The sequence below is a fragment of the Spea bombifrons genome, chromosome 5 (assembly GCF_027358695.1).
Source record: "Spea bombifrons isolate aSpeBom1 chromosome 5, aSpeBom1.2.pri, whole genome shotgun sequence".
NCBI lineage: Eukaryota > Metazoa > Chordata > Amphibia > Anura > Pelobatidae > Spea > Spea bombifrons.
In genome coordinates, this window is record NC_071091.1 from 75,447,950 (window position 1) to 75,470,085 (window position 22,136).

At 38.8% G+C, this 22,136-nt stretch overlaps 1 protein-coding gene across 1 annotated transcript; it reads right to left on the bottom strand.

The window, feature by feature from the left end:
* Positions 1–1,137: 1,137 nt before the first annotated feature.
* Positions 1,138–22,020, bottom strand: RAB31 (RAB31, member RAS oncogene family). Its single transcript, XM_053468020.1, has 7 exons — positions 21,864–22,020; positions 16,935–17,014; positions 14,894–14,975; positions 6,714–6,785; positions 5,967–6,073; positions 2,695–2,804; positions 1,138–1,999 (listed from the first exon to the last, which is right to left on the bottom strand). Exons 1-7 carry the CDS (start codon positions 21,897–21,899, stop codon positions 1,902–1,904), a joined length of 585 nt encoding a protein of 194 aa, XP_053323995.1. The 5' UTR covers positions 21,900–22,020; the 3' UTR covers positions 1,138–1,901.
* Between the last annotated feature and the right edge of the window lie 116 nt (positions 22,021–22,136).

Below are 22,136 nucleotides of genomic sequence, written 5' to 3' on the forward strand. Positions count from 1 at the left end.
ATGAATATGAAGAGACGTAAATGCCACAGATTTAGTGTATAGACAAAGTGGAATGAACCGACCACTATGCACATAAACATGTATTCAAATTATTACATTGGCAGCTTGGTAAGTAGTTCTATTTGTTCCTTCTTGTTCCAAGAAGTGAACAGAAACAATTCTAACAACTGGGACATACTGTTTCTGACCTTATAATTGTATAATCTAATTTGAAATTTCCTTCATGACCATCAATGGAAATCGGGCCAGCCATGTGCTTTTGGTCTATTTTTTTTAAGGAAGTAAGCCAGTTACACTAAAAATAATTCTATTTCCAAGGCAGATTACAGTGTTCTCCAAATCTGTACAATGTACACCAGATTTTCTCCCATGTAAATGGCCTCCTGGCCATCCGATGCATTATTTGCATTTCTTTATGTGGCACCTGCCACTTAAACCAACATGCAAAACAATGTTACACAAAAATGTCATAGTTTTCCTTTAACATTTGTCATTGAATGCATTAGGTAGTATTTTTTTTTTTAGCACTGACACCAAAAGTTGCTGTTCTAGTAACATGTTAGTATCATGTTGTCTATTATGGCAGATCAAGTAATCTAGGGTTCCAATTACATTAGAGCGGATTTTGGCACACCAGTACAAAAACTGGTCTTTCAGGGGAGAATAAACAATTGTGATATTACTTGTCCAAATAATTCTCCAATAATTTAAATTATAAAATGCTTTTCGAGAATGACATTACATCAACACATAGTATTGTTTCCATGTATATGTTTATCTACATCTTATTTAAATTAGTTTGTATTTGCTTTATTGATGTTTTCTCACTTATAAGTTAAAAAGTTAGTATTCTTGACCTGCAGTTACAGGCTTGGCGAAAGCTGGGATAATTACATAATGAATGCAATCATCTTTCAGTAGGAAACAGGTTTAATCGCTTCCTCTTTTAGTGAAATCCTTTGCTACAGTTATACCGCAAAGCGTTATCTTATAGGATTTACAAATAAACTCCATGTGCAGCCATGATGTGTGCAACTGAATACATGAAACACCTAGGATTTGTTAATAGCCAACTCATTAAGAACCAACATGGAAGCTGATAGCAGACAGCAAGCACATATGCCTACAGTATGATGATTCACGAAGAATGGGTTATTTATTGGTAAAATATAGAATATTTGAACACTACAGAATGCTACACTATACAATGCTAGGTTAAACCTCATCAGGATAACAACATAGGGTCTTTTTGTTTATGTTTAGCACTGCGCACCAGAATATCTCCAGCATCGCTCTATGCAACTATGGAGCCCTGCCTTTTATTGGAAAGAATAAAAGAATTGCATCTTTTCTGGTTGAAAAAAAAGTTAAAAACTCACATGTTACATGACATAAATATCATGCTACTTTATTTTCAAAGTATGGAAATATTTAGGGGTTAATAATTGTTCTTTTACTAACTATAACATATGTTGCTATGAGCAGTTAGGGTTATGAGGTTTGAAGTTGTGAAATATTGTGTAGTAGTGTAACAAATAGCAAACAAGCAGAGGTCCCAGTGCATGAAAAGCTTTGAGAACCCTAGTCATGTTTGTTTGCTCATACCCTCATTTTCATATCTGCCGGGAAGCCCAAATGTCACCTAGGAGTGACGAGCATGGAGGTTTCTAACAGAGGAAATGCAGAAAGATGGCTGTTCTCTGTACTGTGCAATATCTGCAAATTATTAGTGGCTTTCTCTAAACAAAAATGTATTAATAGTGCAGTTCCCAACATTTGTGCTTTTCTTGGTACTGAATTTGCATTTGAGGTTGAAATTACATTATTTTCCCACATGGAATCTTCATATCGTCTCACGGGAGCCCTATCTTCTTTCAAGCGATTATGGTCACTGGGTCAGATCAGCAGCATCGGTTGGGTGACTGTGAAGCTGGCCTTCCGAGTTTCATTGCACCGTTGGCCCCATTCTCATGAGAATCAAGGGGAGGGATTCTTCGACCTAAAATAGATATATATACATATTGAACCATTTTCTTTCATCAATCAAACTAGGCTCTAATTCCTAGCGCGTACGATATCTTCTCTGTTTCTGATGTTGCGTGTAAGATGTTAGTGGCCTCAGAGTCTTGATTAGGGTATTGACTTATGTTTCAGTGTCACAGTATGCAGAACATACATTTGTGGTGGAAAATGTTAACATATGATGTTCCCTTGGAAATGAAGGTCTTTTTTTCAGGTCTCAGAATGATAGTTTGAAAGAAGGTAGAATATTTATACACAGATATCCTGAACATTTTCTCAAGCTTCTACAAAAGAAGAACATCAGGGGAGGGAAGAGGGACGGAGGAATTTGGGCCCAGAGTTGCTATTAAACAGGTCCTACAAATCTGATTTAATATTATGATGGAAATTAACATTTTTTGTAAATCATTTTAAATTTTGTATTTTCTTTTAGACATTTATAAGTAAACCGCACATTGATTATCATATTGGAGCATCCCACTTTCCTCTCTGTATATTAAATGCATATGACAACTCAAAATTATATTAATATATCATATTATTGGAACCATTTGGTTGCCAGAAATGGGTTGTCACTGCAATCGAATCTTTGTAACACTCAATGTCAGTTCATTCATTACACCCCTAGCACGGTAAATAAACATACATAGTATGGAATATAAACATATTTACTTATGCCTTGAAAGAGTTCCTCAACATTAATGGCATTCTTTGCACTGGTCTCAACAACAATCGCCCCAATGGACTCTGCATATTCCCTGGCATCTTTCATTGTCACTTCCCTAGAAAATAAAGGAAAATTGAAATATAACATTAGTAATAATACTACTGATCACGATAATAATACTCAAGATCACTATAATAATTTATTCTCAAATTTGATAATACTTGGTGGATTAAGTTCAACCCATTTTATTGTGCTATTTATGTATTTATTGGCTTCTTTCAAAGATTTTTTATTAAGAAAAAGAAGTCAGAAGACACGCAATATACCCAGCAGAGGGCAGCAATATTCAGCAACCAAATGTGAATAACAGGTGCTGGGCTACCCAATCTATTTCACCTTAAGTAGCGCCCCATTGACAACCCCCGGGTCTTACGATAACCTACAACTTTGAAGTATTTTATTTCAGGAAAGGGAAATGTATGTGCCGATGGACCTATTAAAGAGACATGGTCCTGGGACTAAATCAGCCTCCATTTTAATCTGGCCCTAGTTGCATGCAGGGAAAAGAAGAAATGTCGGTGCGCTAAGCTAGTCACAGGCTCAAATAATACAAATGTATAATACGAGGCCTACCAAACAGGTGTAAGCATGCTGCATGAAACAGTGTATTGGCTGTACAATGTATACAAAAAACAAAAACTGTCTGCGCTTCTTACCCTAATAAAGTTGGCAACAAATATATAAACATAATATAAATGAGAGATTTTGGTTATATGAATTGGCCAAACCATAATTAAGCTCTCATTTATATTATGTTTATATATTTGTTGCCAACTTTATTAGGGTAAGAAGCGCAGACAGTTTTTGTTTTTTTTATACCTAGTTGCATGCAGACCTAGACACACAGATGATTAGGCAATTTCTGTGAAAAATATAAAAATACATAAAAATGTATTTTCAACACCAAAACTAATAAAGTTACCCGAGAGCAAAAAGTCTTACGTAACTACTGATAAAATCTTATAAATTGATTTTTCTGGTACAATCATGTGTTAATAACACGAGTAATGTGTAGAGGAACCGTGACTGGAACCATGTTATTAAATTATTCAACACAAGTCATTGCTAGCACCCACTCTACATGATGTAAAGGAAATTCCCAGAAGAACTTTAATTAAGCTCACTGAAGTAAAGTCATGCCGCTAATATCGTAAGTGTTAAAATAATATTAAAGCCAACACTGTACAAAGTGTCACATGATATAATGAAAAAAATCGACCACAAGGCTTGCGTCTAGTATCCCATACAGCCCTACCAATGAAGAATGCGTATTACTTTCGCTAACGTAAGAAGTATGTTAATATGCATTATTAAACCTGTATTTAGCAGAGCTGCAGCATACCACTCCATCTAAGTGGTCCAGTTTTCAAAATACTTTTGGCTGCTTGAAGAAGCCAATGAGGGGCAGATAATAATCAGACTTGTGCATTCGTCTTTGGGCGAACATGAAAACGAACACGAAAAGTGCGTTTTCATGTTCGTTCTGAAGACAAGAAGAGAAGACAGCGGCGGTAGACGAAGACGAAGACACATAACACGAAGAATCTTCGTGATCTCCCTGGTCCCTTCCCCATCTAGGCTACCTTATCTTCACGGCATCAACCATTGGTTGATGGCAGACAAGCCCCCTGCTGGCGACCAATTGAGTTGATCATACGGTCATTTAAACTCCTGGCGCCAGAGCTGCTGCGGTACGCGTTAACCCCGTGTTAACCCCTTATAAAAAATGAAGTAAAAACGAACACGAAGAATGTCCACGAATATTCGCCCGAAGAGAAGACGGGAACGGGCGAATACTTGCGGAATACGAAGATTTTTTTTTTTGCCGAAGACGAGCACGAAGACGAACACAAAGCCAAAGTCTAATAATAATTCCTATTTAAAACAATGGGAGCACTCTCTGCACCTGCATGAAAAGGGGGGTCTTATTAGATCTTGGCACTCATGCATGTGCACTTTGCAAGCTAAGGAGCTGGGAAGGAAAGGAAAGAAGCAAAGGCATTGGGGGAATTCTGCAAAACCCCTCCGTGCATTTGCAAGGGGGAGAAAATGAAAAATTAAAGGGGACGCAGCTATCATATGCATTGAAGTGCACGTGATGTGTACCTTTAAGATTTCATTGATCAATCATGTCATTTTTAGTCACTTTCAAACACATTATTGAATTTCCCTTATTTCCCTGTACCCATTCCACGTGGTAATGTTGGCATCCTTACCAGTATACTGGTACTTTGCTTCACTAATCCAAATACATAATCCAATAAAAAATAGGCATGCGTGGTGCTATAAGTGTAAAAGGGCTAATGGATTAGTTGGCACTAACACTAAAAGAGTTAAGCAAATGCAATAATTTGGTTTATAAAAAGGGATAAATGACATTGTAATATGCTTGTGCTTTTTCTCAACTGTTTCAACTATTCCCTGTTTTGTCAGTACAAACAAAGACTTTGGCTTCTGCTGCTGTATTACCAGCCACACACCAGTCCAGGTCGGAAGGGCCCTTTCTAAACTATTTTGAACTGGCACGAGGAGACAGGAACGTATCGGGTCATGTTGGGTCATGTTGGGTCATGTGACTCTGTGGTGAAACCAAACCAAGGCTGCGGAGAGAAAGCTGCTGGAAAGATGAGAGGCAAGGGGGGGCGGGGGGTTTGTATGTTTGTATATATGCATGTATGTGAGCATGGATGTCTAAGTATAAGTGTGTGTGACCATGGATGTGTAATTGTGTGTGTGACTATGGATGTGTTATTATGTGTGTGTGAGCATGTGTGTATAGGTGGGGTGAGATGGAGTGAGTATTAGAATGAATGTGTATGTGTTTGTTAGAGAGTACATCTAAAACCCCTAAAATATTTATGATACTTACATATAACTTCAAAAAAGGCCTTCAAGAACTCAGAGATCTCTTCATGGCCATTAACAACTTGTTGGAGTGGTGTTGGTGTACATGTATGAATTATGTGCTTCCTTATGTGCAGTAATATTAGGTCAAATATGCAAAGGCTGTACAGTATGCAGGCAGCTGCATAGCCCCATCCATCAGATGCCCCATACTGCTAATTGCACTATATGCATGTGTATTTTGAAATATGTAGGGAACCAGCTGCAATAATAAACAGTTGGTATTGCAAACCACACACTCCCAGCCTTTCTGCTTCATTTGAGTGTGATGGAGGTCAGACTAGGTGCAGATCTATAGAAATTGGAAAATAACCTTATATCAGAGAGGTCACATTTGTTTCCAGCAATCGCCATCACAATGTTCTCAGGTCCATGTTCTTTTAATTCTTTCACCCATTTCTTCAGTGTATGGAATGAGTCCTGTGTTCCGAAAGAAAATAAGTGTGAAACCTATACAGTACTACATGCTAATCAAATCCATATATTTACACATAGAAATCCTAAAAGCACATTTTTTCCAGATAACACACCACCAGATACAACATGCATTTGGGAAACACACCCAAATCTGTGCTTATATCGAACTCCTAGACAATATGGACCTTGTGAAAAATGAGACCTATTTAGGGTCATCTTTAAATACGAAGGGGTTTGGGGTAACTCCTTCCATGGGCTTCTTCCCAAGTCTCTGTGCTGCTGGCTGATGAGTATCATATCCTGACTCAGTTTTTTTATCGCTACACCTAATTCGCTGCTAAACACTGTAAAAGACACTTAAAGACACTGCTCTTATATACAGTAAATTACATTAGCAACATTGCAATAAATGTCTGTTGGATTTTAACTTTCCATTAAACACCCCTTCCACTTGTACGCAGTGTGCAAGTAACGTAATGTGTTTTTTATTCTTAAAACATTAATAATATATAGACGGTTGCTTATATAGTCTCATCATGTATTACAATTTCCAGTAATGTATGACAGCATATTGGAAAACATCCATCTGCATGATCTCAAAGCCATATCTGGTTGTGGGAAACAGAGGCGTTGAAAGTAGTACCTGTTTCGTGATGTCATATACAATAACTGCAGCAGCCGATCCTCTATAATACATAGGTGCCAGTGAGTGGAACTGTCAAAAAAGAAAGACATAAATACTGTTTTTTTCTGTAAAATTATGAACAAAAATAGGTCATCTGCATTTAAATTCACAATTCATTTTGTTGTTTCTCTAACATATGGCAGCTGTATAATAGACCCCCGTTACAAATACTGACTATACTGATCATCAGGGACAGCTAATAAGAGTGGATCCCAAATACAAGGAATGCAAAAGGATAATTAATCTGTAGAACACGTTATGGTCACAAGTTATTATTATAGTTATTTATTATAGACATTTAAGCTGATTTAGCGTCAGTCCCTGCTGAACACCACACTAACTTGATTCTTTATGGTAATGCTAATAAAGTCCTTCCCAGCATGACCAGTTGGATGGTTAAGACTGAGCCATTGTATTGTTTACCACAAAGCAGTATGATAAATTCTATTTTGAATTGGCTTTAATTTGTCTTTGAAATAAAGGTTGTATAGAGTTCTGAAATGCAGATTTATGAACTTTGTGCACAAGCAAAGTGTGATTTAAGTTAAAAATCCAAGGTGCTTTAGCCACGTGAGTGAAGATGGTGAGAGATGCCTGTGCCATTGTAAGGCCATAAAGGAACACTTCTTCTTCTTTTGGTGCCACACTCCGTGAAGTAGCCCCTTATCTCGCTCTCTGGTAAGACCATGGATGGATATTCTTGGTCCTTCTCCAACATTGCCCTGCCAAAAAGTTGAGTCTTCAGGGACCCGGTTCTACTGTGGTATTTCCACTTCCAGTGAACAAACTCCATCAAGCAAAAAGGGATGCCAGAGTTGCACAAAAACAATTTGTGAACACAAAAAAGTACCATCATGGCACCTGTCTATGACTATTTCAATAAATACGTAACAATCATGATCAGCCATGGCGCTGGTCAGCGTAGAAAATAAAAAATCCTTGCAAAGGAAGGGTCCTCATGGTTAGGGTATGCCTACTGGCCTAATCGACCTGTGTGTACCAGGGGGTACCTTACACCAAATACCACTGGTGATGATCACCTTAGGCTTCCTTGGATCCTCAGCCTTAAGGGGAGATAATCAAGCTTTCCTCTTCTCACAGATACTCACCTGAAACTTTGTACACAAGGAGAGTGCCAATATTTATTTTGGCATTCATTAATATTACTGCTGATATTTTTGTACCATACATTAAGCTGTACACTCACAACAAATTCAAAATAAATATATATATATATATATATATATATATATATATATATATATATATAAAATATAAAAATAAATATATAAATAGAAATTGTTTAAAATTGTAATACGGTAATTATTTGTTATTGTTTACTAAAAACCTAATACTGGAATGTAAAGTCATGGTGGTGCTTATATAAAAACATTTGCATTGCTGATGAAAAAATTCTACATTTTTCTGATAAAAATTATCCCATGAAATCTATAGTATTCATCAGTTTGTCATCAGCATACCTGGGAACTTCTCAGCTCCAGCTACCCGGAGCCTTTCCTTGCGGGACGCCGCCAGGACTGCACACTGACGTCAGTGGGCGGTCCAGCTGACGTTGGTGGGCGGTCCTGCTGACGGAAAACACCCCCATTTCAAGGAAAAAATGGGCAGGGCGTGTCAACACCCCACGACCCGGAGGATTTGGGTCTTGACTCGGAGGAGCAGCGCTCACCCGTCAATCTCCGGGTCAAACCCTGAGAGTTCCCAGGTATGGTCATCAGCCTTCACAATTTTATGATACGTTTATTCTCAATTGGAATAAATATGGCCCTCCTGAAAAGGTCATATGTCATGTTATATTACCTTGATTATTTAACAGGGTCTTATACCCAGGAACCCACTACGCTTCATCAGGAGTCTCCAGGTGAAGAACTGCTTCATTGGGTCTTCTCTTAAATCTAGGGGTTGAGGAGCAGCATTTGGTCACATCTGTTACCAGCCAATGTCCTGCCTACTGTGGTTAGCCTTACCCCCTGGTCTCCACAAGTACGGGAGATGGGAAGCTATGGGCAGCCAACTCTGGGAAGTTCCCAGGTGTGGGCTTATGCTTAAAACATATATATGTGTGGGCTGTGTGAGATTCTTATACATGTTCATATGCGTGATAGTAGTTATAACGATACTAGAATCACTTGGGTAAGCAGACCTTGTGTGTCAACACCCATTTGTACCAATTGTAACTCCCATGGAGGACCTATAGGTGTCTTTTAAAGTGACGAATGGAAGAGAGATTCACGCTTACAGTGATATCTTGTCATTCATTATGACTGCGTTACTAAAAAAAAAAGTATTTTTTGCTGTATATACTAGTTTTATACATTTTTGTATGATTGCAAATGTATCACATACTACTGTTATCACCTTTATATATTGTTTTGCTTGAATTTCTACAGTTCCTTTCTGTTCCATCGTTTTATAAACAGCTATGCAAATAGCTGATTAATTGAACTCTTCTCTAATTGTTACTTTTTGTTAATGTTGATTTCATACTGTGGATTGCAAATGTAATAGGATATTAGGAACTGGGATACAGCAAAGGGGAATATTTTATTAAGCAAAATGTGTAGCCTTGGGCATTACTTGCCATTTAATCTTAATCAGAACCTATAATCAAAGATTCTTTAAATTCACATTAAAAAAATTAAAATGGGGCTATTTATAACCCAAAAGAGATAGTTGATAAGGCAGTTTAGAAATTAATGGCCGCAAGCATTGTTTTAATGGCAAAATAGCACAGTAATTTGTTTCGATCCTGACAATCATATGAAACATTTTATCTAGTTATGCCGGGATCAAATTACTAAAAGCCCCTTTGAAACACCACGGTCCATCTGATTTTCTTCAAGCAGACAAATTTTAATCCGGTAATGGATAGTCTTTTGCTAATACTATAATGTAAAGCAACAGTGGTGCATATAGTAAAGAACATTGATATTTCAGATGGGAAAATGCTTGATTACACACAGAAGTATTGGCCAAAAATAATTAACCAGGATAAAATGTTTCACTGGTTTTATCTCCTGCATTGAATCCAGCCAATGTTGTTTTGATGCACTGGTGGTTGATTAGAAGCCAACTCCAAGGATAGCAAGGTTTACAAGATCATATATGTCATATGGCGCCATATACCACCATATACCATATACCATATACCACCCAGAACTTTTTCGAATATGCATATGAGCATATCTATGTTTTTGACTAGCCGTTTGGCTTTAATCATAGGGTAAAAACTTCTATCCTACTGATGTAGCCAACAAGCGCCTTTTTGTCTTTTCCTTTCCTATGTTTATTTTTTCTTATAGAAAACAATTTAGATATTTACTCTAGTGCTTTTAACACTTTTATTATTGCTATACACTGAAAATAAATAATTACGATCCTGTATAATAAAAGAGGGCCTGGCTTGATTGCCGCATAGATCTGACATGATGTCACCCCAAGTTAGAGCATCAGGCAATTGTCACCTTAAGTATGTCACTTAATTTTACAGAGTTTCTGCCAGAAAAGTCAATTGCTAAGCTCTTTTTGGCAATAACTTATTCTGAATGATGTTTTCCATCTGTTCACGTGGTAATGTCTTCATGAATAACTGATTATGTTATGATTACGCTATGTAAGAAGTGACAAATGGAATTATTTCCAAGTCAAGAAGGAGGAAGAACAGGGATTTTAGTTCCCCTGGCAAAGAGCAGGGCAAGGTACACCTCGGAGCAACTTGGCCTGGGGAGACCAATGGCTTCGGCGTCAAGAGTTAAAGGTCAGTATGGGTGACTCTACTGGTCACCGGCAGGGAGTTCCTTTGGCATCAACCAATAAAGTGAGCCCCCTGATGGCGACCAATAGAGACACTCTTATGGACCTTTAAAATCATGGCGCCAAAGCTGAAGCCACAGGGAGCCCCACAGGGGCAGCCTCTCCCCCCATTCTTCCAATCAGGGGAAAGGGTGTGTACTGAGGCTCCGCCCTTTCGCAAAAAACACTCTGGGAGGCCTAGATAACGCAGCAGATATTGGGGAGAATCGGACCAAGAAAGAAGAAAAAAAGGTAAAGAACAGAAGAGGCAAGTTGGTAGACATTCACAGAAAGTGTGAAAAAGAGTGAAGGAGTATGAAAACGAGTGAGTAAGAGTGTGAGAGAGTGAATAAGGGTGAGTGACAACTAAGTATGCAAAAACCATTACTATTAAAAAAAAATAGCACAATATTTTTGTAAACATTTGTAAACTCTATTAGCATACCTGGGAACTCTCTGGGTTTGACCCTGAGATCTCCGGGTGAAGCACTGCTTCTCTGGGTCAGGGGAGCTGGGTCTTGACACGCCCCGCTTCCCGCCCTTTTTCCCTTGAAATGGGGGTGTTTCCTGCTGATATGAGTGGGAACATCCACCAACGTCAGCGGGACCGCCCATCGATGTTAGTGGGACCGCCCACCGATGTTAGTGGGACCACCCAGTGACATCACAGGACCGCCCATTGACGTCACAGGACTGCGTCCCGCAAGGGAATGCTCTGGGTAGCCAGAGTGAAGAAGTTCCCAGGTATGTCTATTAGTAGTAATAAGCACAAAATGTTGAGAGTTCCCCTTTAAAGATGTAGGGTTCCTATGGAAGCTTTTCTGAGTGTTCTATAGCAAGTCTACATGTAACCTCAGAATGTCTAGACCAAGAAGGACGTTTCCATAATGACTGCATTCTTTTTGTTTATGAACCTTTAATAGATTACCCGTACATTCTTGTTCTGAAGATGTTTTTGACAGGACCAGATGGAGAATGTGGCCGGCAAGATGTGATTGTTTTTTGCCATATTGCAACCCAGGGATCATTAAAATATCAATCACATCCATATACAGTATTGTCAATCTGTATAAAATATACAGGTTTCCTCCTCATTCACCAGATGGCATATGAGCCACAACTCAACCCTGGGAACTCAAGGTTCAGATCCGGCAGAATCCATTGCAAACATGGTAGTAATTTTAGGCACCTTTTAATACAAATGAATGATTATAAGACTTAATTTGCTATAGCTTTGCATTTTATATTCAACAATAATAATATTTTACCCCAGCACTTTTTGTTGGCATCAGCAGGATATATTTGGGGCCAAAACTATAGATTTTAATCACAGGTAAATCCATATGTAGCGCTATGTTTATAGCATGCCACACCTATGTCCAGCCACCAAGTGGCACACCACTAATATGACAGAATATCATCAGAAATACAGATTTTAAGATTCCATTTTTAATTTTATACTTATACAAAAATGAAATCATCAACCACAATTTAATATGCCACCTAAAAAAGAAACCTTAATTACTGAACAATGGGTTAAACACTATACCAACTACAGATTTAGAATCATACTTTGTGGCTAATTTGACAGTTGAGGTTGCCATGCAAACTTAAAAGGATATGGGTGCAAATATTGCTACGGACAGGGTTCTTCTTTCTAAGAAACTTATCAACAAATTATATAGGCTTGTATTTGATATACTGCACAAAAATCACTGAAAAGTGTGTAGACTGTGATTTTGGAGTTCACTAAATTGGTGGACGTATTTCTTTCCACCATTTATTGTAGGTAAAAGATTCTACACAAGTTTCTAAAACCACAGAAAACATAATAGCGGGACAAGGCATGCACTAACCATCTGTTTATAATTCACAAGCTGGTCCACAAACTCTTTGCGTGCCAGAGGAATGAACAAAATGTTGTTTTGCAATGGCTTTACACATAATGGTATGCAGACAAGTCCTTATGAGCTTAGGATGCTGCTACACGAAGAGAACCTGGTGAAGCACAAAGTAAGTTTTAGGTCAACATGACCTCTTCAAGGCACAAGAAAGAGTGTTAGATTCACAGCTGCTCACAACATGGCTCTAACCCATCTCTTCAGTTTAGGGTTACCATATCATCGTTTGTACATCTATAGTGCTATTCAGCAGTATGCCACTTTATCAGGTACACCTTGCTAGTACCGAGTTGGACCCACTTTTGCCTTCAGAACTGCCTTCATTCTTCGTGGCATACTTTCTACAAGGTGCTGGAAACATTTCTCAGAGATTTTGGTCCATATGGACATGATGGCATCACACATTTGCTGCAGATTTTTCGCATCTCCCGTTTCACCACATCTCAAAGGTGCTCTATTGGATTGAGATCTGGTGACTGTGGAGGCCATTGGAGTTCAGGGAACCCATTGTTACGTTCAAGAAACTAGTTTGAGATGATTTGAGCTTTTTGACATGGTGCATTATCCTGCTGGAAGTAGCCATCAGACGATCGGTACACTGTGGTCATAAAGGGATGGACTTGGTCAGGAACAATACTCAGGTAGGCTATCGCGTTTAAACAATGCTCAATTAGTACTAAGGGGCCCAAAGTGTGCCAAGAAAACGTCCCCCACACCATTACACCATCAGCAGCCTGAACCTTTGATACAAGGCAGGATGGATCCATGCTTTCATGTTGTTATGCCAAAGTCTGACCCTGCTATCTGAACGTTCTAGCTGGAATTGAGACTCATCAGACCAGGCAACCTTATTCCAGTCTTCCAGTCTTCGAATTTTGGTGGGCCTGAGCGAACTGTAGCTTCAGTTTCCTGTTTTTAGCTAGCAAGAGCTGCTGTAGCCCATCTGCCAACAAGGCATAAGGCATTTTCGTCCACACAACTGACGCTCACTGAATATTTTCTTTTTTTCGGACCATTCTCTGTAAACCCTAGAGATGGTTGTGCGTGAAAATCCCAGTAGATTAGCAGTTTCCGAACTACTCAGACCAGCCTGTCTGGCACTAACAACCATGCCACGTTCAAAGTCACTTAAATCCCCTTTCTTCCATATTCTGATGCTCGGTTTGAACTTCAGCAAGTTGTCTTGACCACATCTACATGCCTAAATGGATTGAGTTGCTGCCATGTGATTGGCTGATTAGCTATTTGTGTTAACAAGCAATTTAACAGGTGTACCTAATAAAGTGGCCAGTGTGCGTATGTGGAACTCAAATATGAAACTCAATTACTTACTAAAATATATACTTGCACACTGCACGAGGAAACTCTCTTTTCTCGCCCATGTTCCTGATTTTCCTGGGTGGAGTTTCTTCGCACAAGCAGAAGTGTCAAAGACAGGCTGTTTAGGGGCAGAGATGGCACAGGCTAGCTGTTTGGGGGCAGGTATGGCACAGACAAGCTGTTTAGGGGCAGAAATGGCACAGGGAGGCTGTTCAGAAGCAGAGGTGGAACAGGCAGCCTGTTTAGGGGGCAGGTATGGCACAGACAGGCTGTTTAATGGGCAGGTATGGCACAGACAGGCTGTTGGGGCAAAGATGGCACAGACAAGCTGCTTGAGGCAAAAGTGGCACTGTGGGATCATGTTGCTTGTGAAGTTAGGGTGCCCCAGGGCAGCTTTTACACCAGGGTCCTGTGGTTTCTGGTCATATCACTGGTATGGCTGGTGGGCACATGAGCTTGAGTACGCAATAAAATACATGGGGTTGGTGTCCAAATATTTTCATTCCCAATCTGGCCCTGCATATGCTCTGCTACCTTGCAGATGGAGAACAGAAAATGGAACCAGCCAGGCAATGGCCAGTAGAATCTATGACCAGGCTCTTTTATGTGAAACACTGCTGGTCACATTCTTCCTGGAGTATGCCACCTTACTGATCTCTGGTCAAACTTCACCCAGAGTATTGGAGGCCCCATCTACAAAAGCATATTAACAACCTGGAGAGGGTTCAGATGAGGGCTGCTAAAATGGTGAATGTTTTGCAAGATTATAATTATAGGAAAAACTATGATCTCTCAAAATTGGAAAGGAGGAGAAAACGAGGAGACTGGAAAAAACACTTAAACACATAAGGCATTTACCAAACTACAAGAGTAGTGTATGCATTTTTGTTATGTGCAGATTGAGAGAATTGTATAGTGTCTGCTTTATATAAAGCATGATACATGATATTCTGAATATTCTTTCATACTTATATTTTGTAAAGGCAAAAAAATACTATTCAAACACAAAATCTTTATTAAACACAGAAAAGTGATATATTAATTAACTGATGGGTAAACTAAACTGGCAATCAATGTTTATAGTACGGTAGCTTATATACTTACGCGTTCCTGACCAGCAGTATCCCAGATGAGAAATTTATGTAGTTCACTACCGCAAGGCACCGTTTTTGTCATAAATGATGCTCTGTAAACATGGAAAATACAATAATATATCAAGTGGATGCATTGTATGCCCAAACAGACCCCAAGAATTAATAATATCCAATGACAACTGGCAAGTTGAGTATATAATTGGTATAGCTGACGCCATTTGGCCTCCATGGACAGCCAAGCAAGTCCCAGAGAAGTAGCATTTTTACTTCTCAATTCAGGAACATAAAAGAACCATCGATGGTAGCTCCCTTAACATTGCCAGTAGGAACAAGAGCAAGCCAGACTGCTTAGAATGCCAATATAAACAATATTTGTAGAGTCCATGTCAAATAGTCTACCTCTAACAGGCTTATCTTCCATGACATCCCTAGCAGTTAGCTGTGGTTATGCAACCTAGTGCTGTGCTAGTTAAGCTGCACCTTACCCCATAAAAATACTATTAAAAAATAATGAACCCATATCCATGGCTACTCCAGTCCTTGAGAGCCAAAAACAGGTCAGGAATTCTATGTATTCTTGTCGAACTACAAATATAAATAAATATTTAATCATGATGCTCCTTCCATGTCTCTTTTCTTTAATGTTCCTAATAAGGTGGGCTTAAAGGAGCAGTAATGCCCGCTTTTTTATTTCCATGGATCACTGCAAACACAGTTTGCGTTGTTAATCCCAAATAAAATGAAACAAGCAATGTTTCACTTAGAAAGACCTCTCGCTTACAACAGCCAAGAACCTGGGGTTGTAAGTTAAACAAAAGAACAGTTATTTATGTTTAAAACAAATTACATGACTGGTCCTGCTATTACATATTTGAATTCATCAGATTCATCCCAAATGTGTTCAGTGGGGTTAAGGTCAGGGCTGTGCACAGGCCGCCAGAGTTCCTCCACAGCAAACTTATCAAACTATGTCTTTATGGACTTTGCTTGGTGCACAGGGGCACAGTCATGCTGTGTTTGGCACCTGGGGCAGATCCTGTATGTGGTACCTCTCCCACACACACACACCACACATTAAAACAGCATAACTACTATCATTATATACTGAGGCAGACATCACAGTGGAACAGCATAACTACTATCACTATATACTGAGTCAGACATTGACAGAGGTACAGCATAACTGCTATCATTATATACTGAGACAGACATTGACAGAGGTCCAGCATAACTACTATCACTATATACTGAGCCAGACATTGACGGTGGTATATAGTGATAGAAGTTATGCTGTACCACCGTCAACTAGATTGTAAGCTTGCATTATTGTCCGTAAGCTTGCACACCTCCCCCATGCCCCCCAAGTACTCTACTGCCTTCCCCAAACTGTTCCCACAAAGTTGGAAGCAATTATCTAAAATGTCTTTGTATGCTGTAGCCTTACCATTAACCTTCACTGGAAATGAGAGGCCCACCCCAACCCCTCAAAAACAGCCCCAGACCATTATCCCTCCTCCATCTGCCAAACACAGATTCAGACATCAGACTTGAGAAGCATGATTCATCATTCCAAAGAACGCATGGAAGTCCAGTGGTGGTGTGCCCTTGCTTTACCCTTTGCCCACCTTGTTTATTGTAAGTGTAATCTTAACTTTACAGGGAGTACATTTTTTAAAGCTGTTCTTCTTTCAATTCTCCCTGAAATATTTGTCTTCCTCTGCAGGAACCCTGGGTCTGAATGGCTGAACTGCAAACCAGCAGACCTAACATGGTAAGCAGAACTAGGTGTTGGGTTCAAGCCGACATCAGATCACCCAGCCCAAGCAAGCTTCGAGAACAGAAACTTTTGTAAATATGTAAACTGCTTTGACAAAGTTCACATTCTACATTCTTCACCTTAAGCTTAAGATATTTTAAGGTTTAGCGTCATTTTACAGAGCATGCCATGTTCTGCACATGTATTATGGATACACTATCAATGGGTAATTTAATGAAACAACTCTGTAATTCACAGCAAGAAGAATTGAAGATACAGTTTGTAGTTCACTTACCCAATCGTAGGACTGATATTGTGATCAAAATGATCTTGGACAAATCGGCAAACTATACTTGATTTCCCAACCCCCGTGTCCTGTAAAACATAGTAGTTTAGGTGGTTTAACTAGAAAAACAAACATCACATTAAAAAAATCAAATCCAACAATTTTTTAATTATTAACAGCATAATACATAATACTGCAATCTGACATATAGAAAAACAACCAACAATCGTATTCATCAGTCTCAGGCTATACTATCACTTTCCTGGAAATATGACAAATATTATTATGTTATGTTATTATTACATTATATATGTGTGTTATTACATTATATTTACGGATAGGTAAGATGCTTTCTTTCGTAGATCACACATGTTGACTTTTCAAGGCATGCATATAATTTGACTTAACTTTGCCCTAACACAAAAGCCAACAATAACTTTGAAACACCCACTATTCTGAATAAAACCAAGTTTATGTTTACTCATTTATTCAGATTGGAAGGAAGATGTGCATATTGCTTTGCATCATTACATTATTTTTACAAATTAACTATTTAAAAAAAAAATTAGGATGCATTATTCTATTGTTATGCTAATATTTAACTTGGGTCTCTGACACAGAAATAATTCATTACCTGTAGCTGGGCTGTTATGAGATTTATTTTTGAATACGCAAACTATCAAAAATAACAGTGTTTAATGTATTTTTAGAAGGCAGAACTGTAAGGCCCAAAAAGTTGAGTGACCCTGTTTCCAGAGCTCATATATCACGGAATTCATAACAGATGATCATAGAAGTTACGGTATGTGTTCTTTAATCAGCAGAAGGTTGTGGAGCAATTAGGGTCATCCCAGCACAAAAAAAATATGAAAGTCCTTAAATGTGCCTTAATAGTTGTAATATGACTGCAATACATGTCCTGATACACACAAGCATTTATAGGGTGATTTAGAAACAGGTAGGTTTTATTAAAGGTGTTGTTCCACTTAGGGAAAAAAATTGATCTTGTACAACCAAGCCCCATTATTCAACCGATAGGGGGCGAGTTTTGTTGGCTTGGAACTCCACAAAGCCAATTGGTCTGAACAGATGATGTCCCCAATGACACCAAGCATTAACGAGTGAGGACTACATTTATTTCTATATCAATATGAGTTATATGGATTTCATTTCCACCATTTGTTCCCCCTCGGCGAGCCCCCTCTGGGAGCATCTCTCCTTCCTGCACACAACACTATCCAGTAGGCCTCTCAACTGCACAAACACAACACTAAGCACAAGACCTTTTTAGCATGCTAATTCCCAGAATGACAAGGCCTTCATATGTAGGCAGGTTATTGTTTTACAACAAAACAGGGTTATGTATACTAATGACATATTTAAACAAAGGATGATAGTTGTGTTCACCGGAGCTTACAGTTTAATGAATGCTGTTAGTGTGCACTGCAATGTACATATGTACATTGTTAAAGTGCCATCAACCTGCCTATTGCTGGCATTAATGATAATGCCCATTGTAATTGGATATCTGTGGCTTCCAGAGATGCGATAGATACAAGACTATTTTCCTGTCTTTCTATGGAAAAAATAATGAAAAATATCCATATAATAAAGCCACATTCATGGTTGGTACAGTGTGTGTAGGCAAATTGGCAGGGCCATTGAAACAATTAAAAATGTATTTAAGGTAGGCAAACAGGCTGAGTAATATCTTTGCAGTGAAGGATTTGTAATGACTTTTATTTATTAAGTCATTTTATTTATAGTCTTATGAAAATGGTATTCATCATATACACTTCTCCAAAAGGAAAGACACAATTATCTGCAAAAAACTGAAAAGGCATTCACTCTAGACCTTCCGAGGATGTGTACTGTATACTTACATATTTCCTATTTGTACACACAATAGAAACAGCTAAGGGCTTCCTAAAATATACACACACAGGAAATTCTTGTTCCTCTTCTTACACATTATTCTGTAGTTTATGAAAGTTTTTAAAAGTAGTCATTCAAATCCAAAGCCGCCAAACACTATAAGGTGAGCATTAGGGTCAAAGGGTCATTAGAGTCCATAGGGACAAAGACAACTACATACAGGATGGTGAGTTAGGTAAGTGGGGTTTATTCACTAATTCACTTATTCTTTAACTGAAACAAGGACAGAGGTTAAAAGCCAGTGAGGGGGAGGGCAGAACAGACAAAAAGCATGCCTGACATTATAATTCTTCTTCACTGACTGCACTAAGTTCTTGTTTGGCTACACTAGAATATCAGGAATAATTATTCACATGTGATATTGCAAAATCTCCTCCTCCCTTGTTTTCCCAATGAACGTTGTATGATAATAAGCGGACTTCAATTCATCTTATGGGATGTTTGTGTCCCATAAAATAAACAGCTCCAGCTATAGAACATAAACAAAAGTTTTAGGATGTCCTAATTTTCTGCGAGCAAGTTATTTATGCATTGTAAAGTGATCAGTCTAGAACTGGGGTAGTGAATGTGTAGCTGTCCAGCTGTTGCTGAACTAAAGGTCTCATGGTCCTGAATCAGCCCTACACTCAGAGCTGATGACCTTCTGTTTTTTACCTGGAGATTCTCCTGTTTGCTTTTAGAGGAAACACAATTAAACTCTATTAAATATATTGTTGCTTGTGAGGCTCAGGCTACTATGCAAATGTACCACAGTGTGCTTGGAAACCAGATGTAAACACCCAGATGAGACAGAGTGACCAGTTACCAGCTTTTTATAATGGTTATGGGCTACCTGGGTTTTATGGCAGCTCTACTTCAACAACAGCTGGAGAACCACTCATTGGCAACCAAAGACTGGCTGTATGGCATATAATCATGTCTTAAACGTTCTATGTGTGCATTTGTTTTGGCCATTTCTTGACTCATTTTTAGACATTACAATTTGGGCCAGTTTTGTAACATTTAAATTAGCGATATTGCAATTGATCTGCATTTTTTCAGCCTCTTTGGTGTGATGGACCATACCTGACCTTTGTCGAGTCTTAAGACTTAGTGGGTGAATTAATCGACATTCAATGTACGTTGGATTGAGAAAGCTTCAAACACTACCTTTGGATATCTGGTGGCAAAAATTGGAATCTATGGCTCACTATAACATACCACTCAACATTTCAAATGACAAAAGAGCGTCCAATTAGGCTTTAGATGAAGAATGTGACGGAACCCTCCATCATTGGGGCCACTGGAGAGGCCTGAGAGCCAGCCTCCTCCCTAATGACTATGGGCCCTGGCTTTGTAAAGCTTTATGTGTCTACCCCCAGAAGTATATCATCCCATCACTTGCTGAGGGGTTTATATCTGGTAGACAGCCAGGATATGCAACCAGGGACTGACCGCCATTCTTTTAGTTTAATGTCAGTCCCCCCCACCCCATGGTGCACTACTATGTTGTATAAATCAGCCCCCCCCTATGGTGTACTATATGTTGTTTAAGTCAGTCCCCACCCCAGTTCCTCCACTACATTTACACCGGCCAAGCCATCCCTGGAACTGATTATAGTGGAGGTTGGTCCCAGGCTAAGGGAGCACAAGTCAGCAGAGGTAGTCGGTCAGACTATCTAGCTACGTGACAAAGAATACTCATTTTATATACACTATGTAATATATGAACACATTTTCTGCTAAATTACATACTGTAGGAGGATGGACTCTTGGGATGATGACATGATTTCACACTGCCAGTAGAAAGAGGTTTAATGTTAAGTACTGCTCTGATAATGCACTATGTATGTTTTGGAACCAATATCTATTTTGTAAACATTTTATGTCTAATCTCTATTCTATAAGTAGGAATAGTGATATAAAGAACACTAATGCAACGGAGGTACTATCATGTAAGCAGGTTATCCAACAGCTTATGGTCCCCATTGGTCTTTGTCCCCTGACAGGATGTGGTAGGGGACTTCTCATAGTAAAATTATAATAATTGCATAATATGTATATGATCTCAAGCCTATGATATATATTATTGCATTTGTTAGTCTATGTATACTTATTCATTTCATTACTTATGTTAGTTATCTGGTTCTCTCCCCAAATGTATTTGCCTTGGGCATCGGAAAACTTACAGCCTCTACTCTTACATAGATGTTTGCCAAAGGAGACTGGCACTCTCTTATAGCAATCTTTGGTGAATCAGGTAGGGATCTGAGGGCAATGCTTTTCAGGGGTCCTGCTATTAGTATATCTCAGTGCTATCATCATACCGGGACCTTCCCGGTACAGGCTACCCAGGGCTTGACCCAGAGCCAAACCTGGAACGTTCCCGGGTATGGTTATCACATAAAAAAAAGTATTTATCCCAAAAAGGGTAAAGAAAATCATGCTGATCCACAATTTAAGTAACTTTTAACCTAGAATTTCTATGGGGGCAGGGATTGCATTTCCTAATTTATGCATTCCTGTTGTACCTGGATCATAATGTCTGTATGACTAGTCTGCCTCTTATATGACTCCACTAATAGTGCCTTCCCTTTTGCGATACTGTAAACTGTAAAGAATTATGTGCATCTGTTAGAGCTATATAAGTAAAATATAGTACAAATACATAAATACATACTTAATGCATTCTAGCTTTCCATTGTGTTAGCTTTGTTATTAACTACTATTTTCCCTTTAAGGTATCCTTTTAAACAGCTCTTTCTCAATATCCTTCTTTATATTATTGAGCATTCCACATGGCATTCTGGGATTTGTAGTCCTGCTTTGTGTCTCACAAAACGCAGAAGAATGTAGGAAACAAAAAGGAAAATAGAAACAAAAACTTGTTCACCGGAAATTGGTGGAAGTTTGGAAGAATAATGTGATGAATTTTCTATGCCCAAACTCCTGGTACAGTTTCTTTATGATATTAGCATCCTTCCTCATGCAGACCTTAAAAAAAAGAGCACAGAAAGCACTTACCCCAAGAAGACAAACTTTCAGCTCACGAATAGCCATCCTTTAAAAGCAGTTTTGTTTCTCACAACACATCATCAACAGACAAGGGCTTCACACAGATCTCCCCCAGCTCTGCTTCAGTACGCTCTTGTGGATTGCATGCAAATAATATCCTGACTTAACAAAAAAAGGGGAAAAATAGGGGGGAGAGAGAGAGAGAGAGGAGGTTTTAATTCCTCCAAAACAAACGGAAACCAGTCTGGGCTATTTATGGGCAGCCTATCACATGGCGTGCAC

Bases quoted from the DNA above. Each gene is read 5' to 3' on its own strand.
- RAB31 (XM_053468020.1), bottom strand. From the start codon at position 21,899: ATGGCTATTCGTGAGCTGAAAGTTTGTCTTCTTGGG. The intron at 14,976-16,934 runs GTAAGTGAACTA...CCATGTTTACAG, and splicing joins AATATCAGTCCTACGATTGG to AGCATCATTTATGACAAAAA. The intron at 6,786-14,893 runs GTAAGTATATAA...CTTTTTTGACAG, and splicing joins ATACTGCTGGTCAGGAACGC to TTCCACTCACTGGCACCTAT.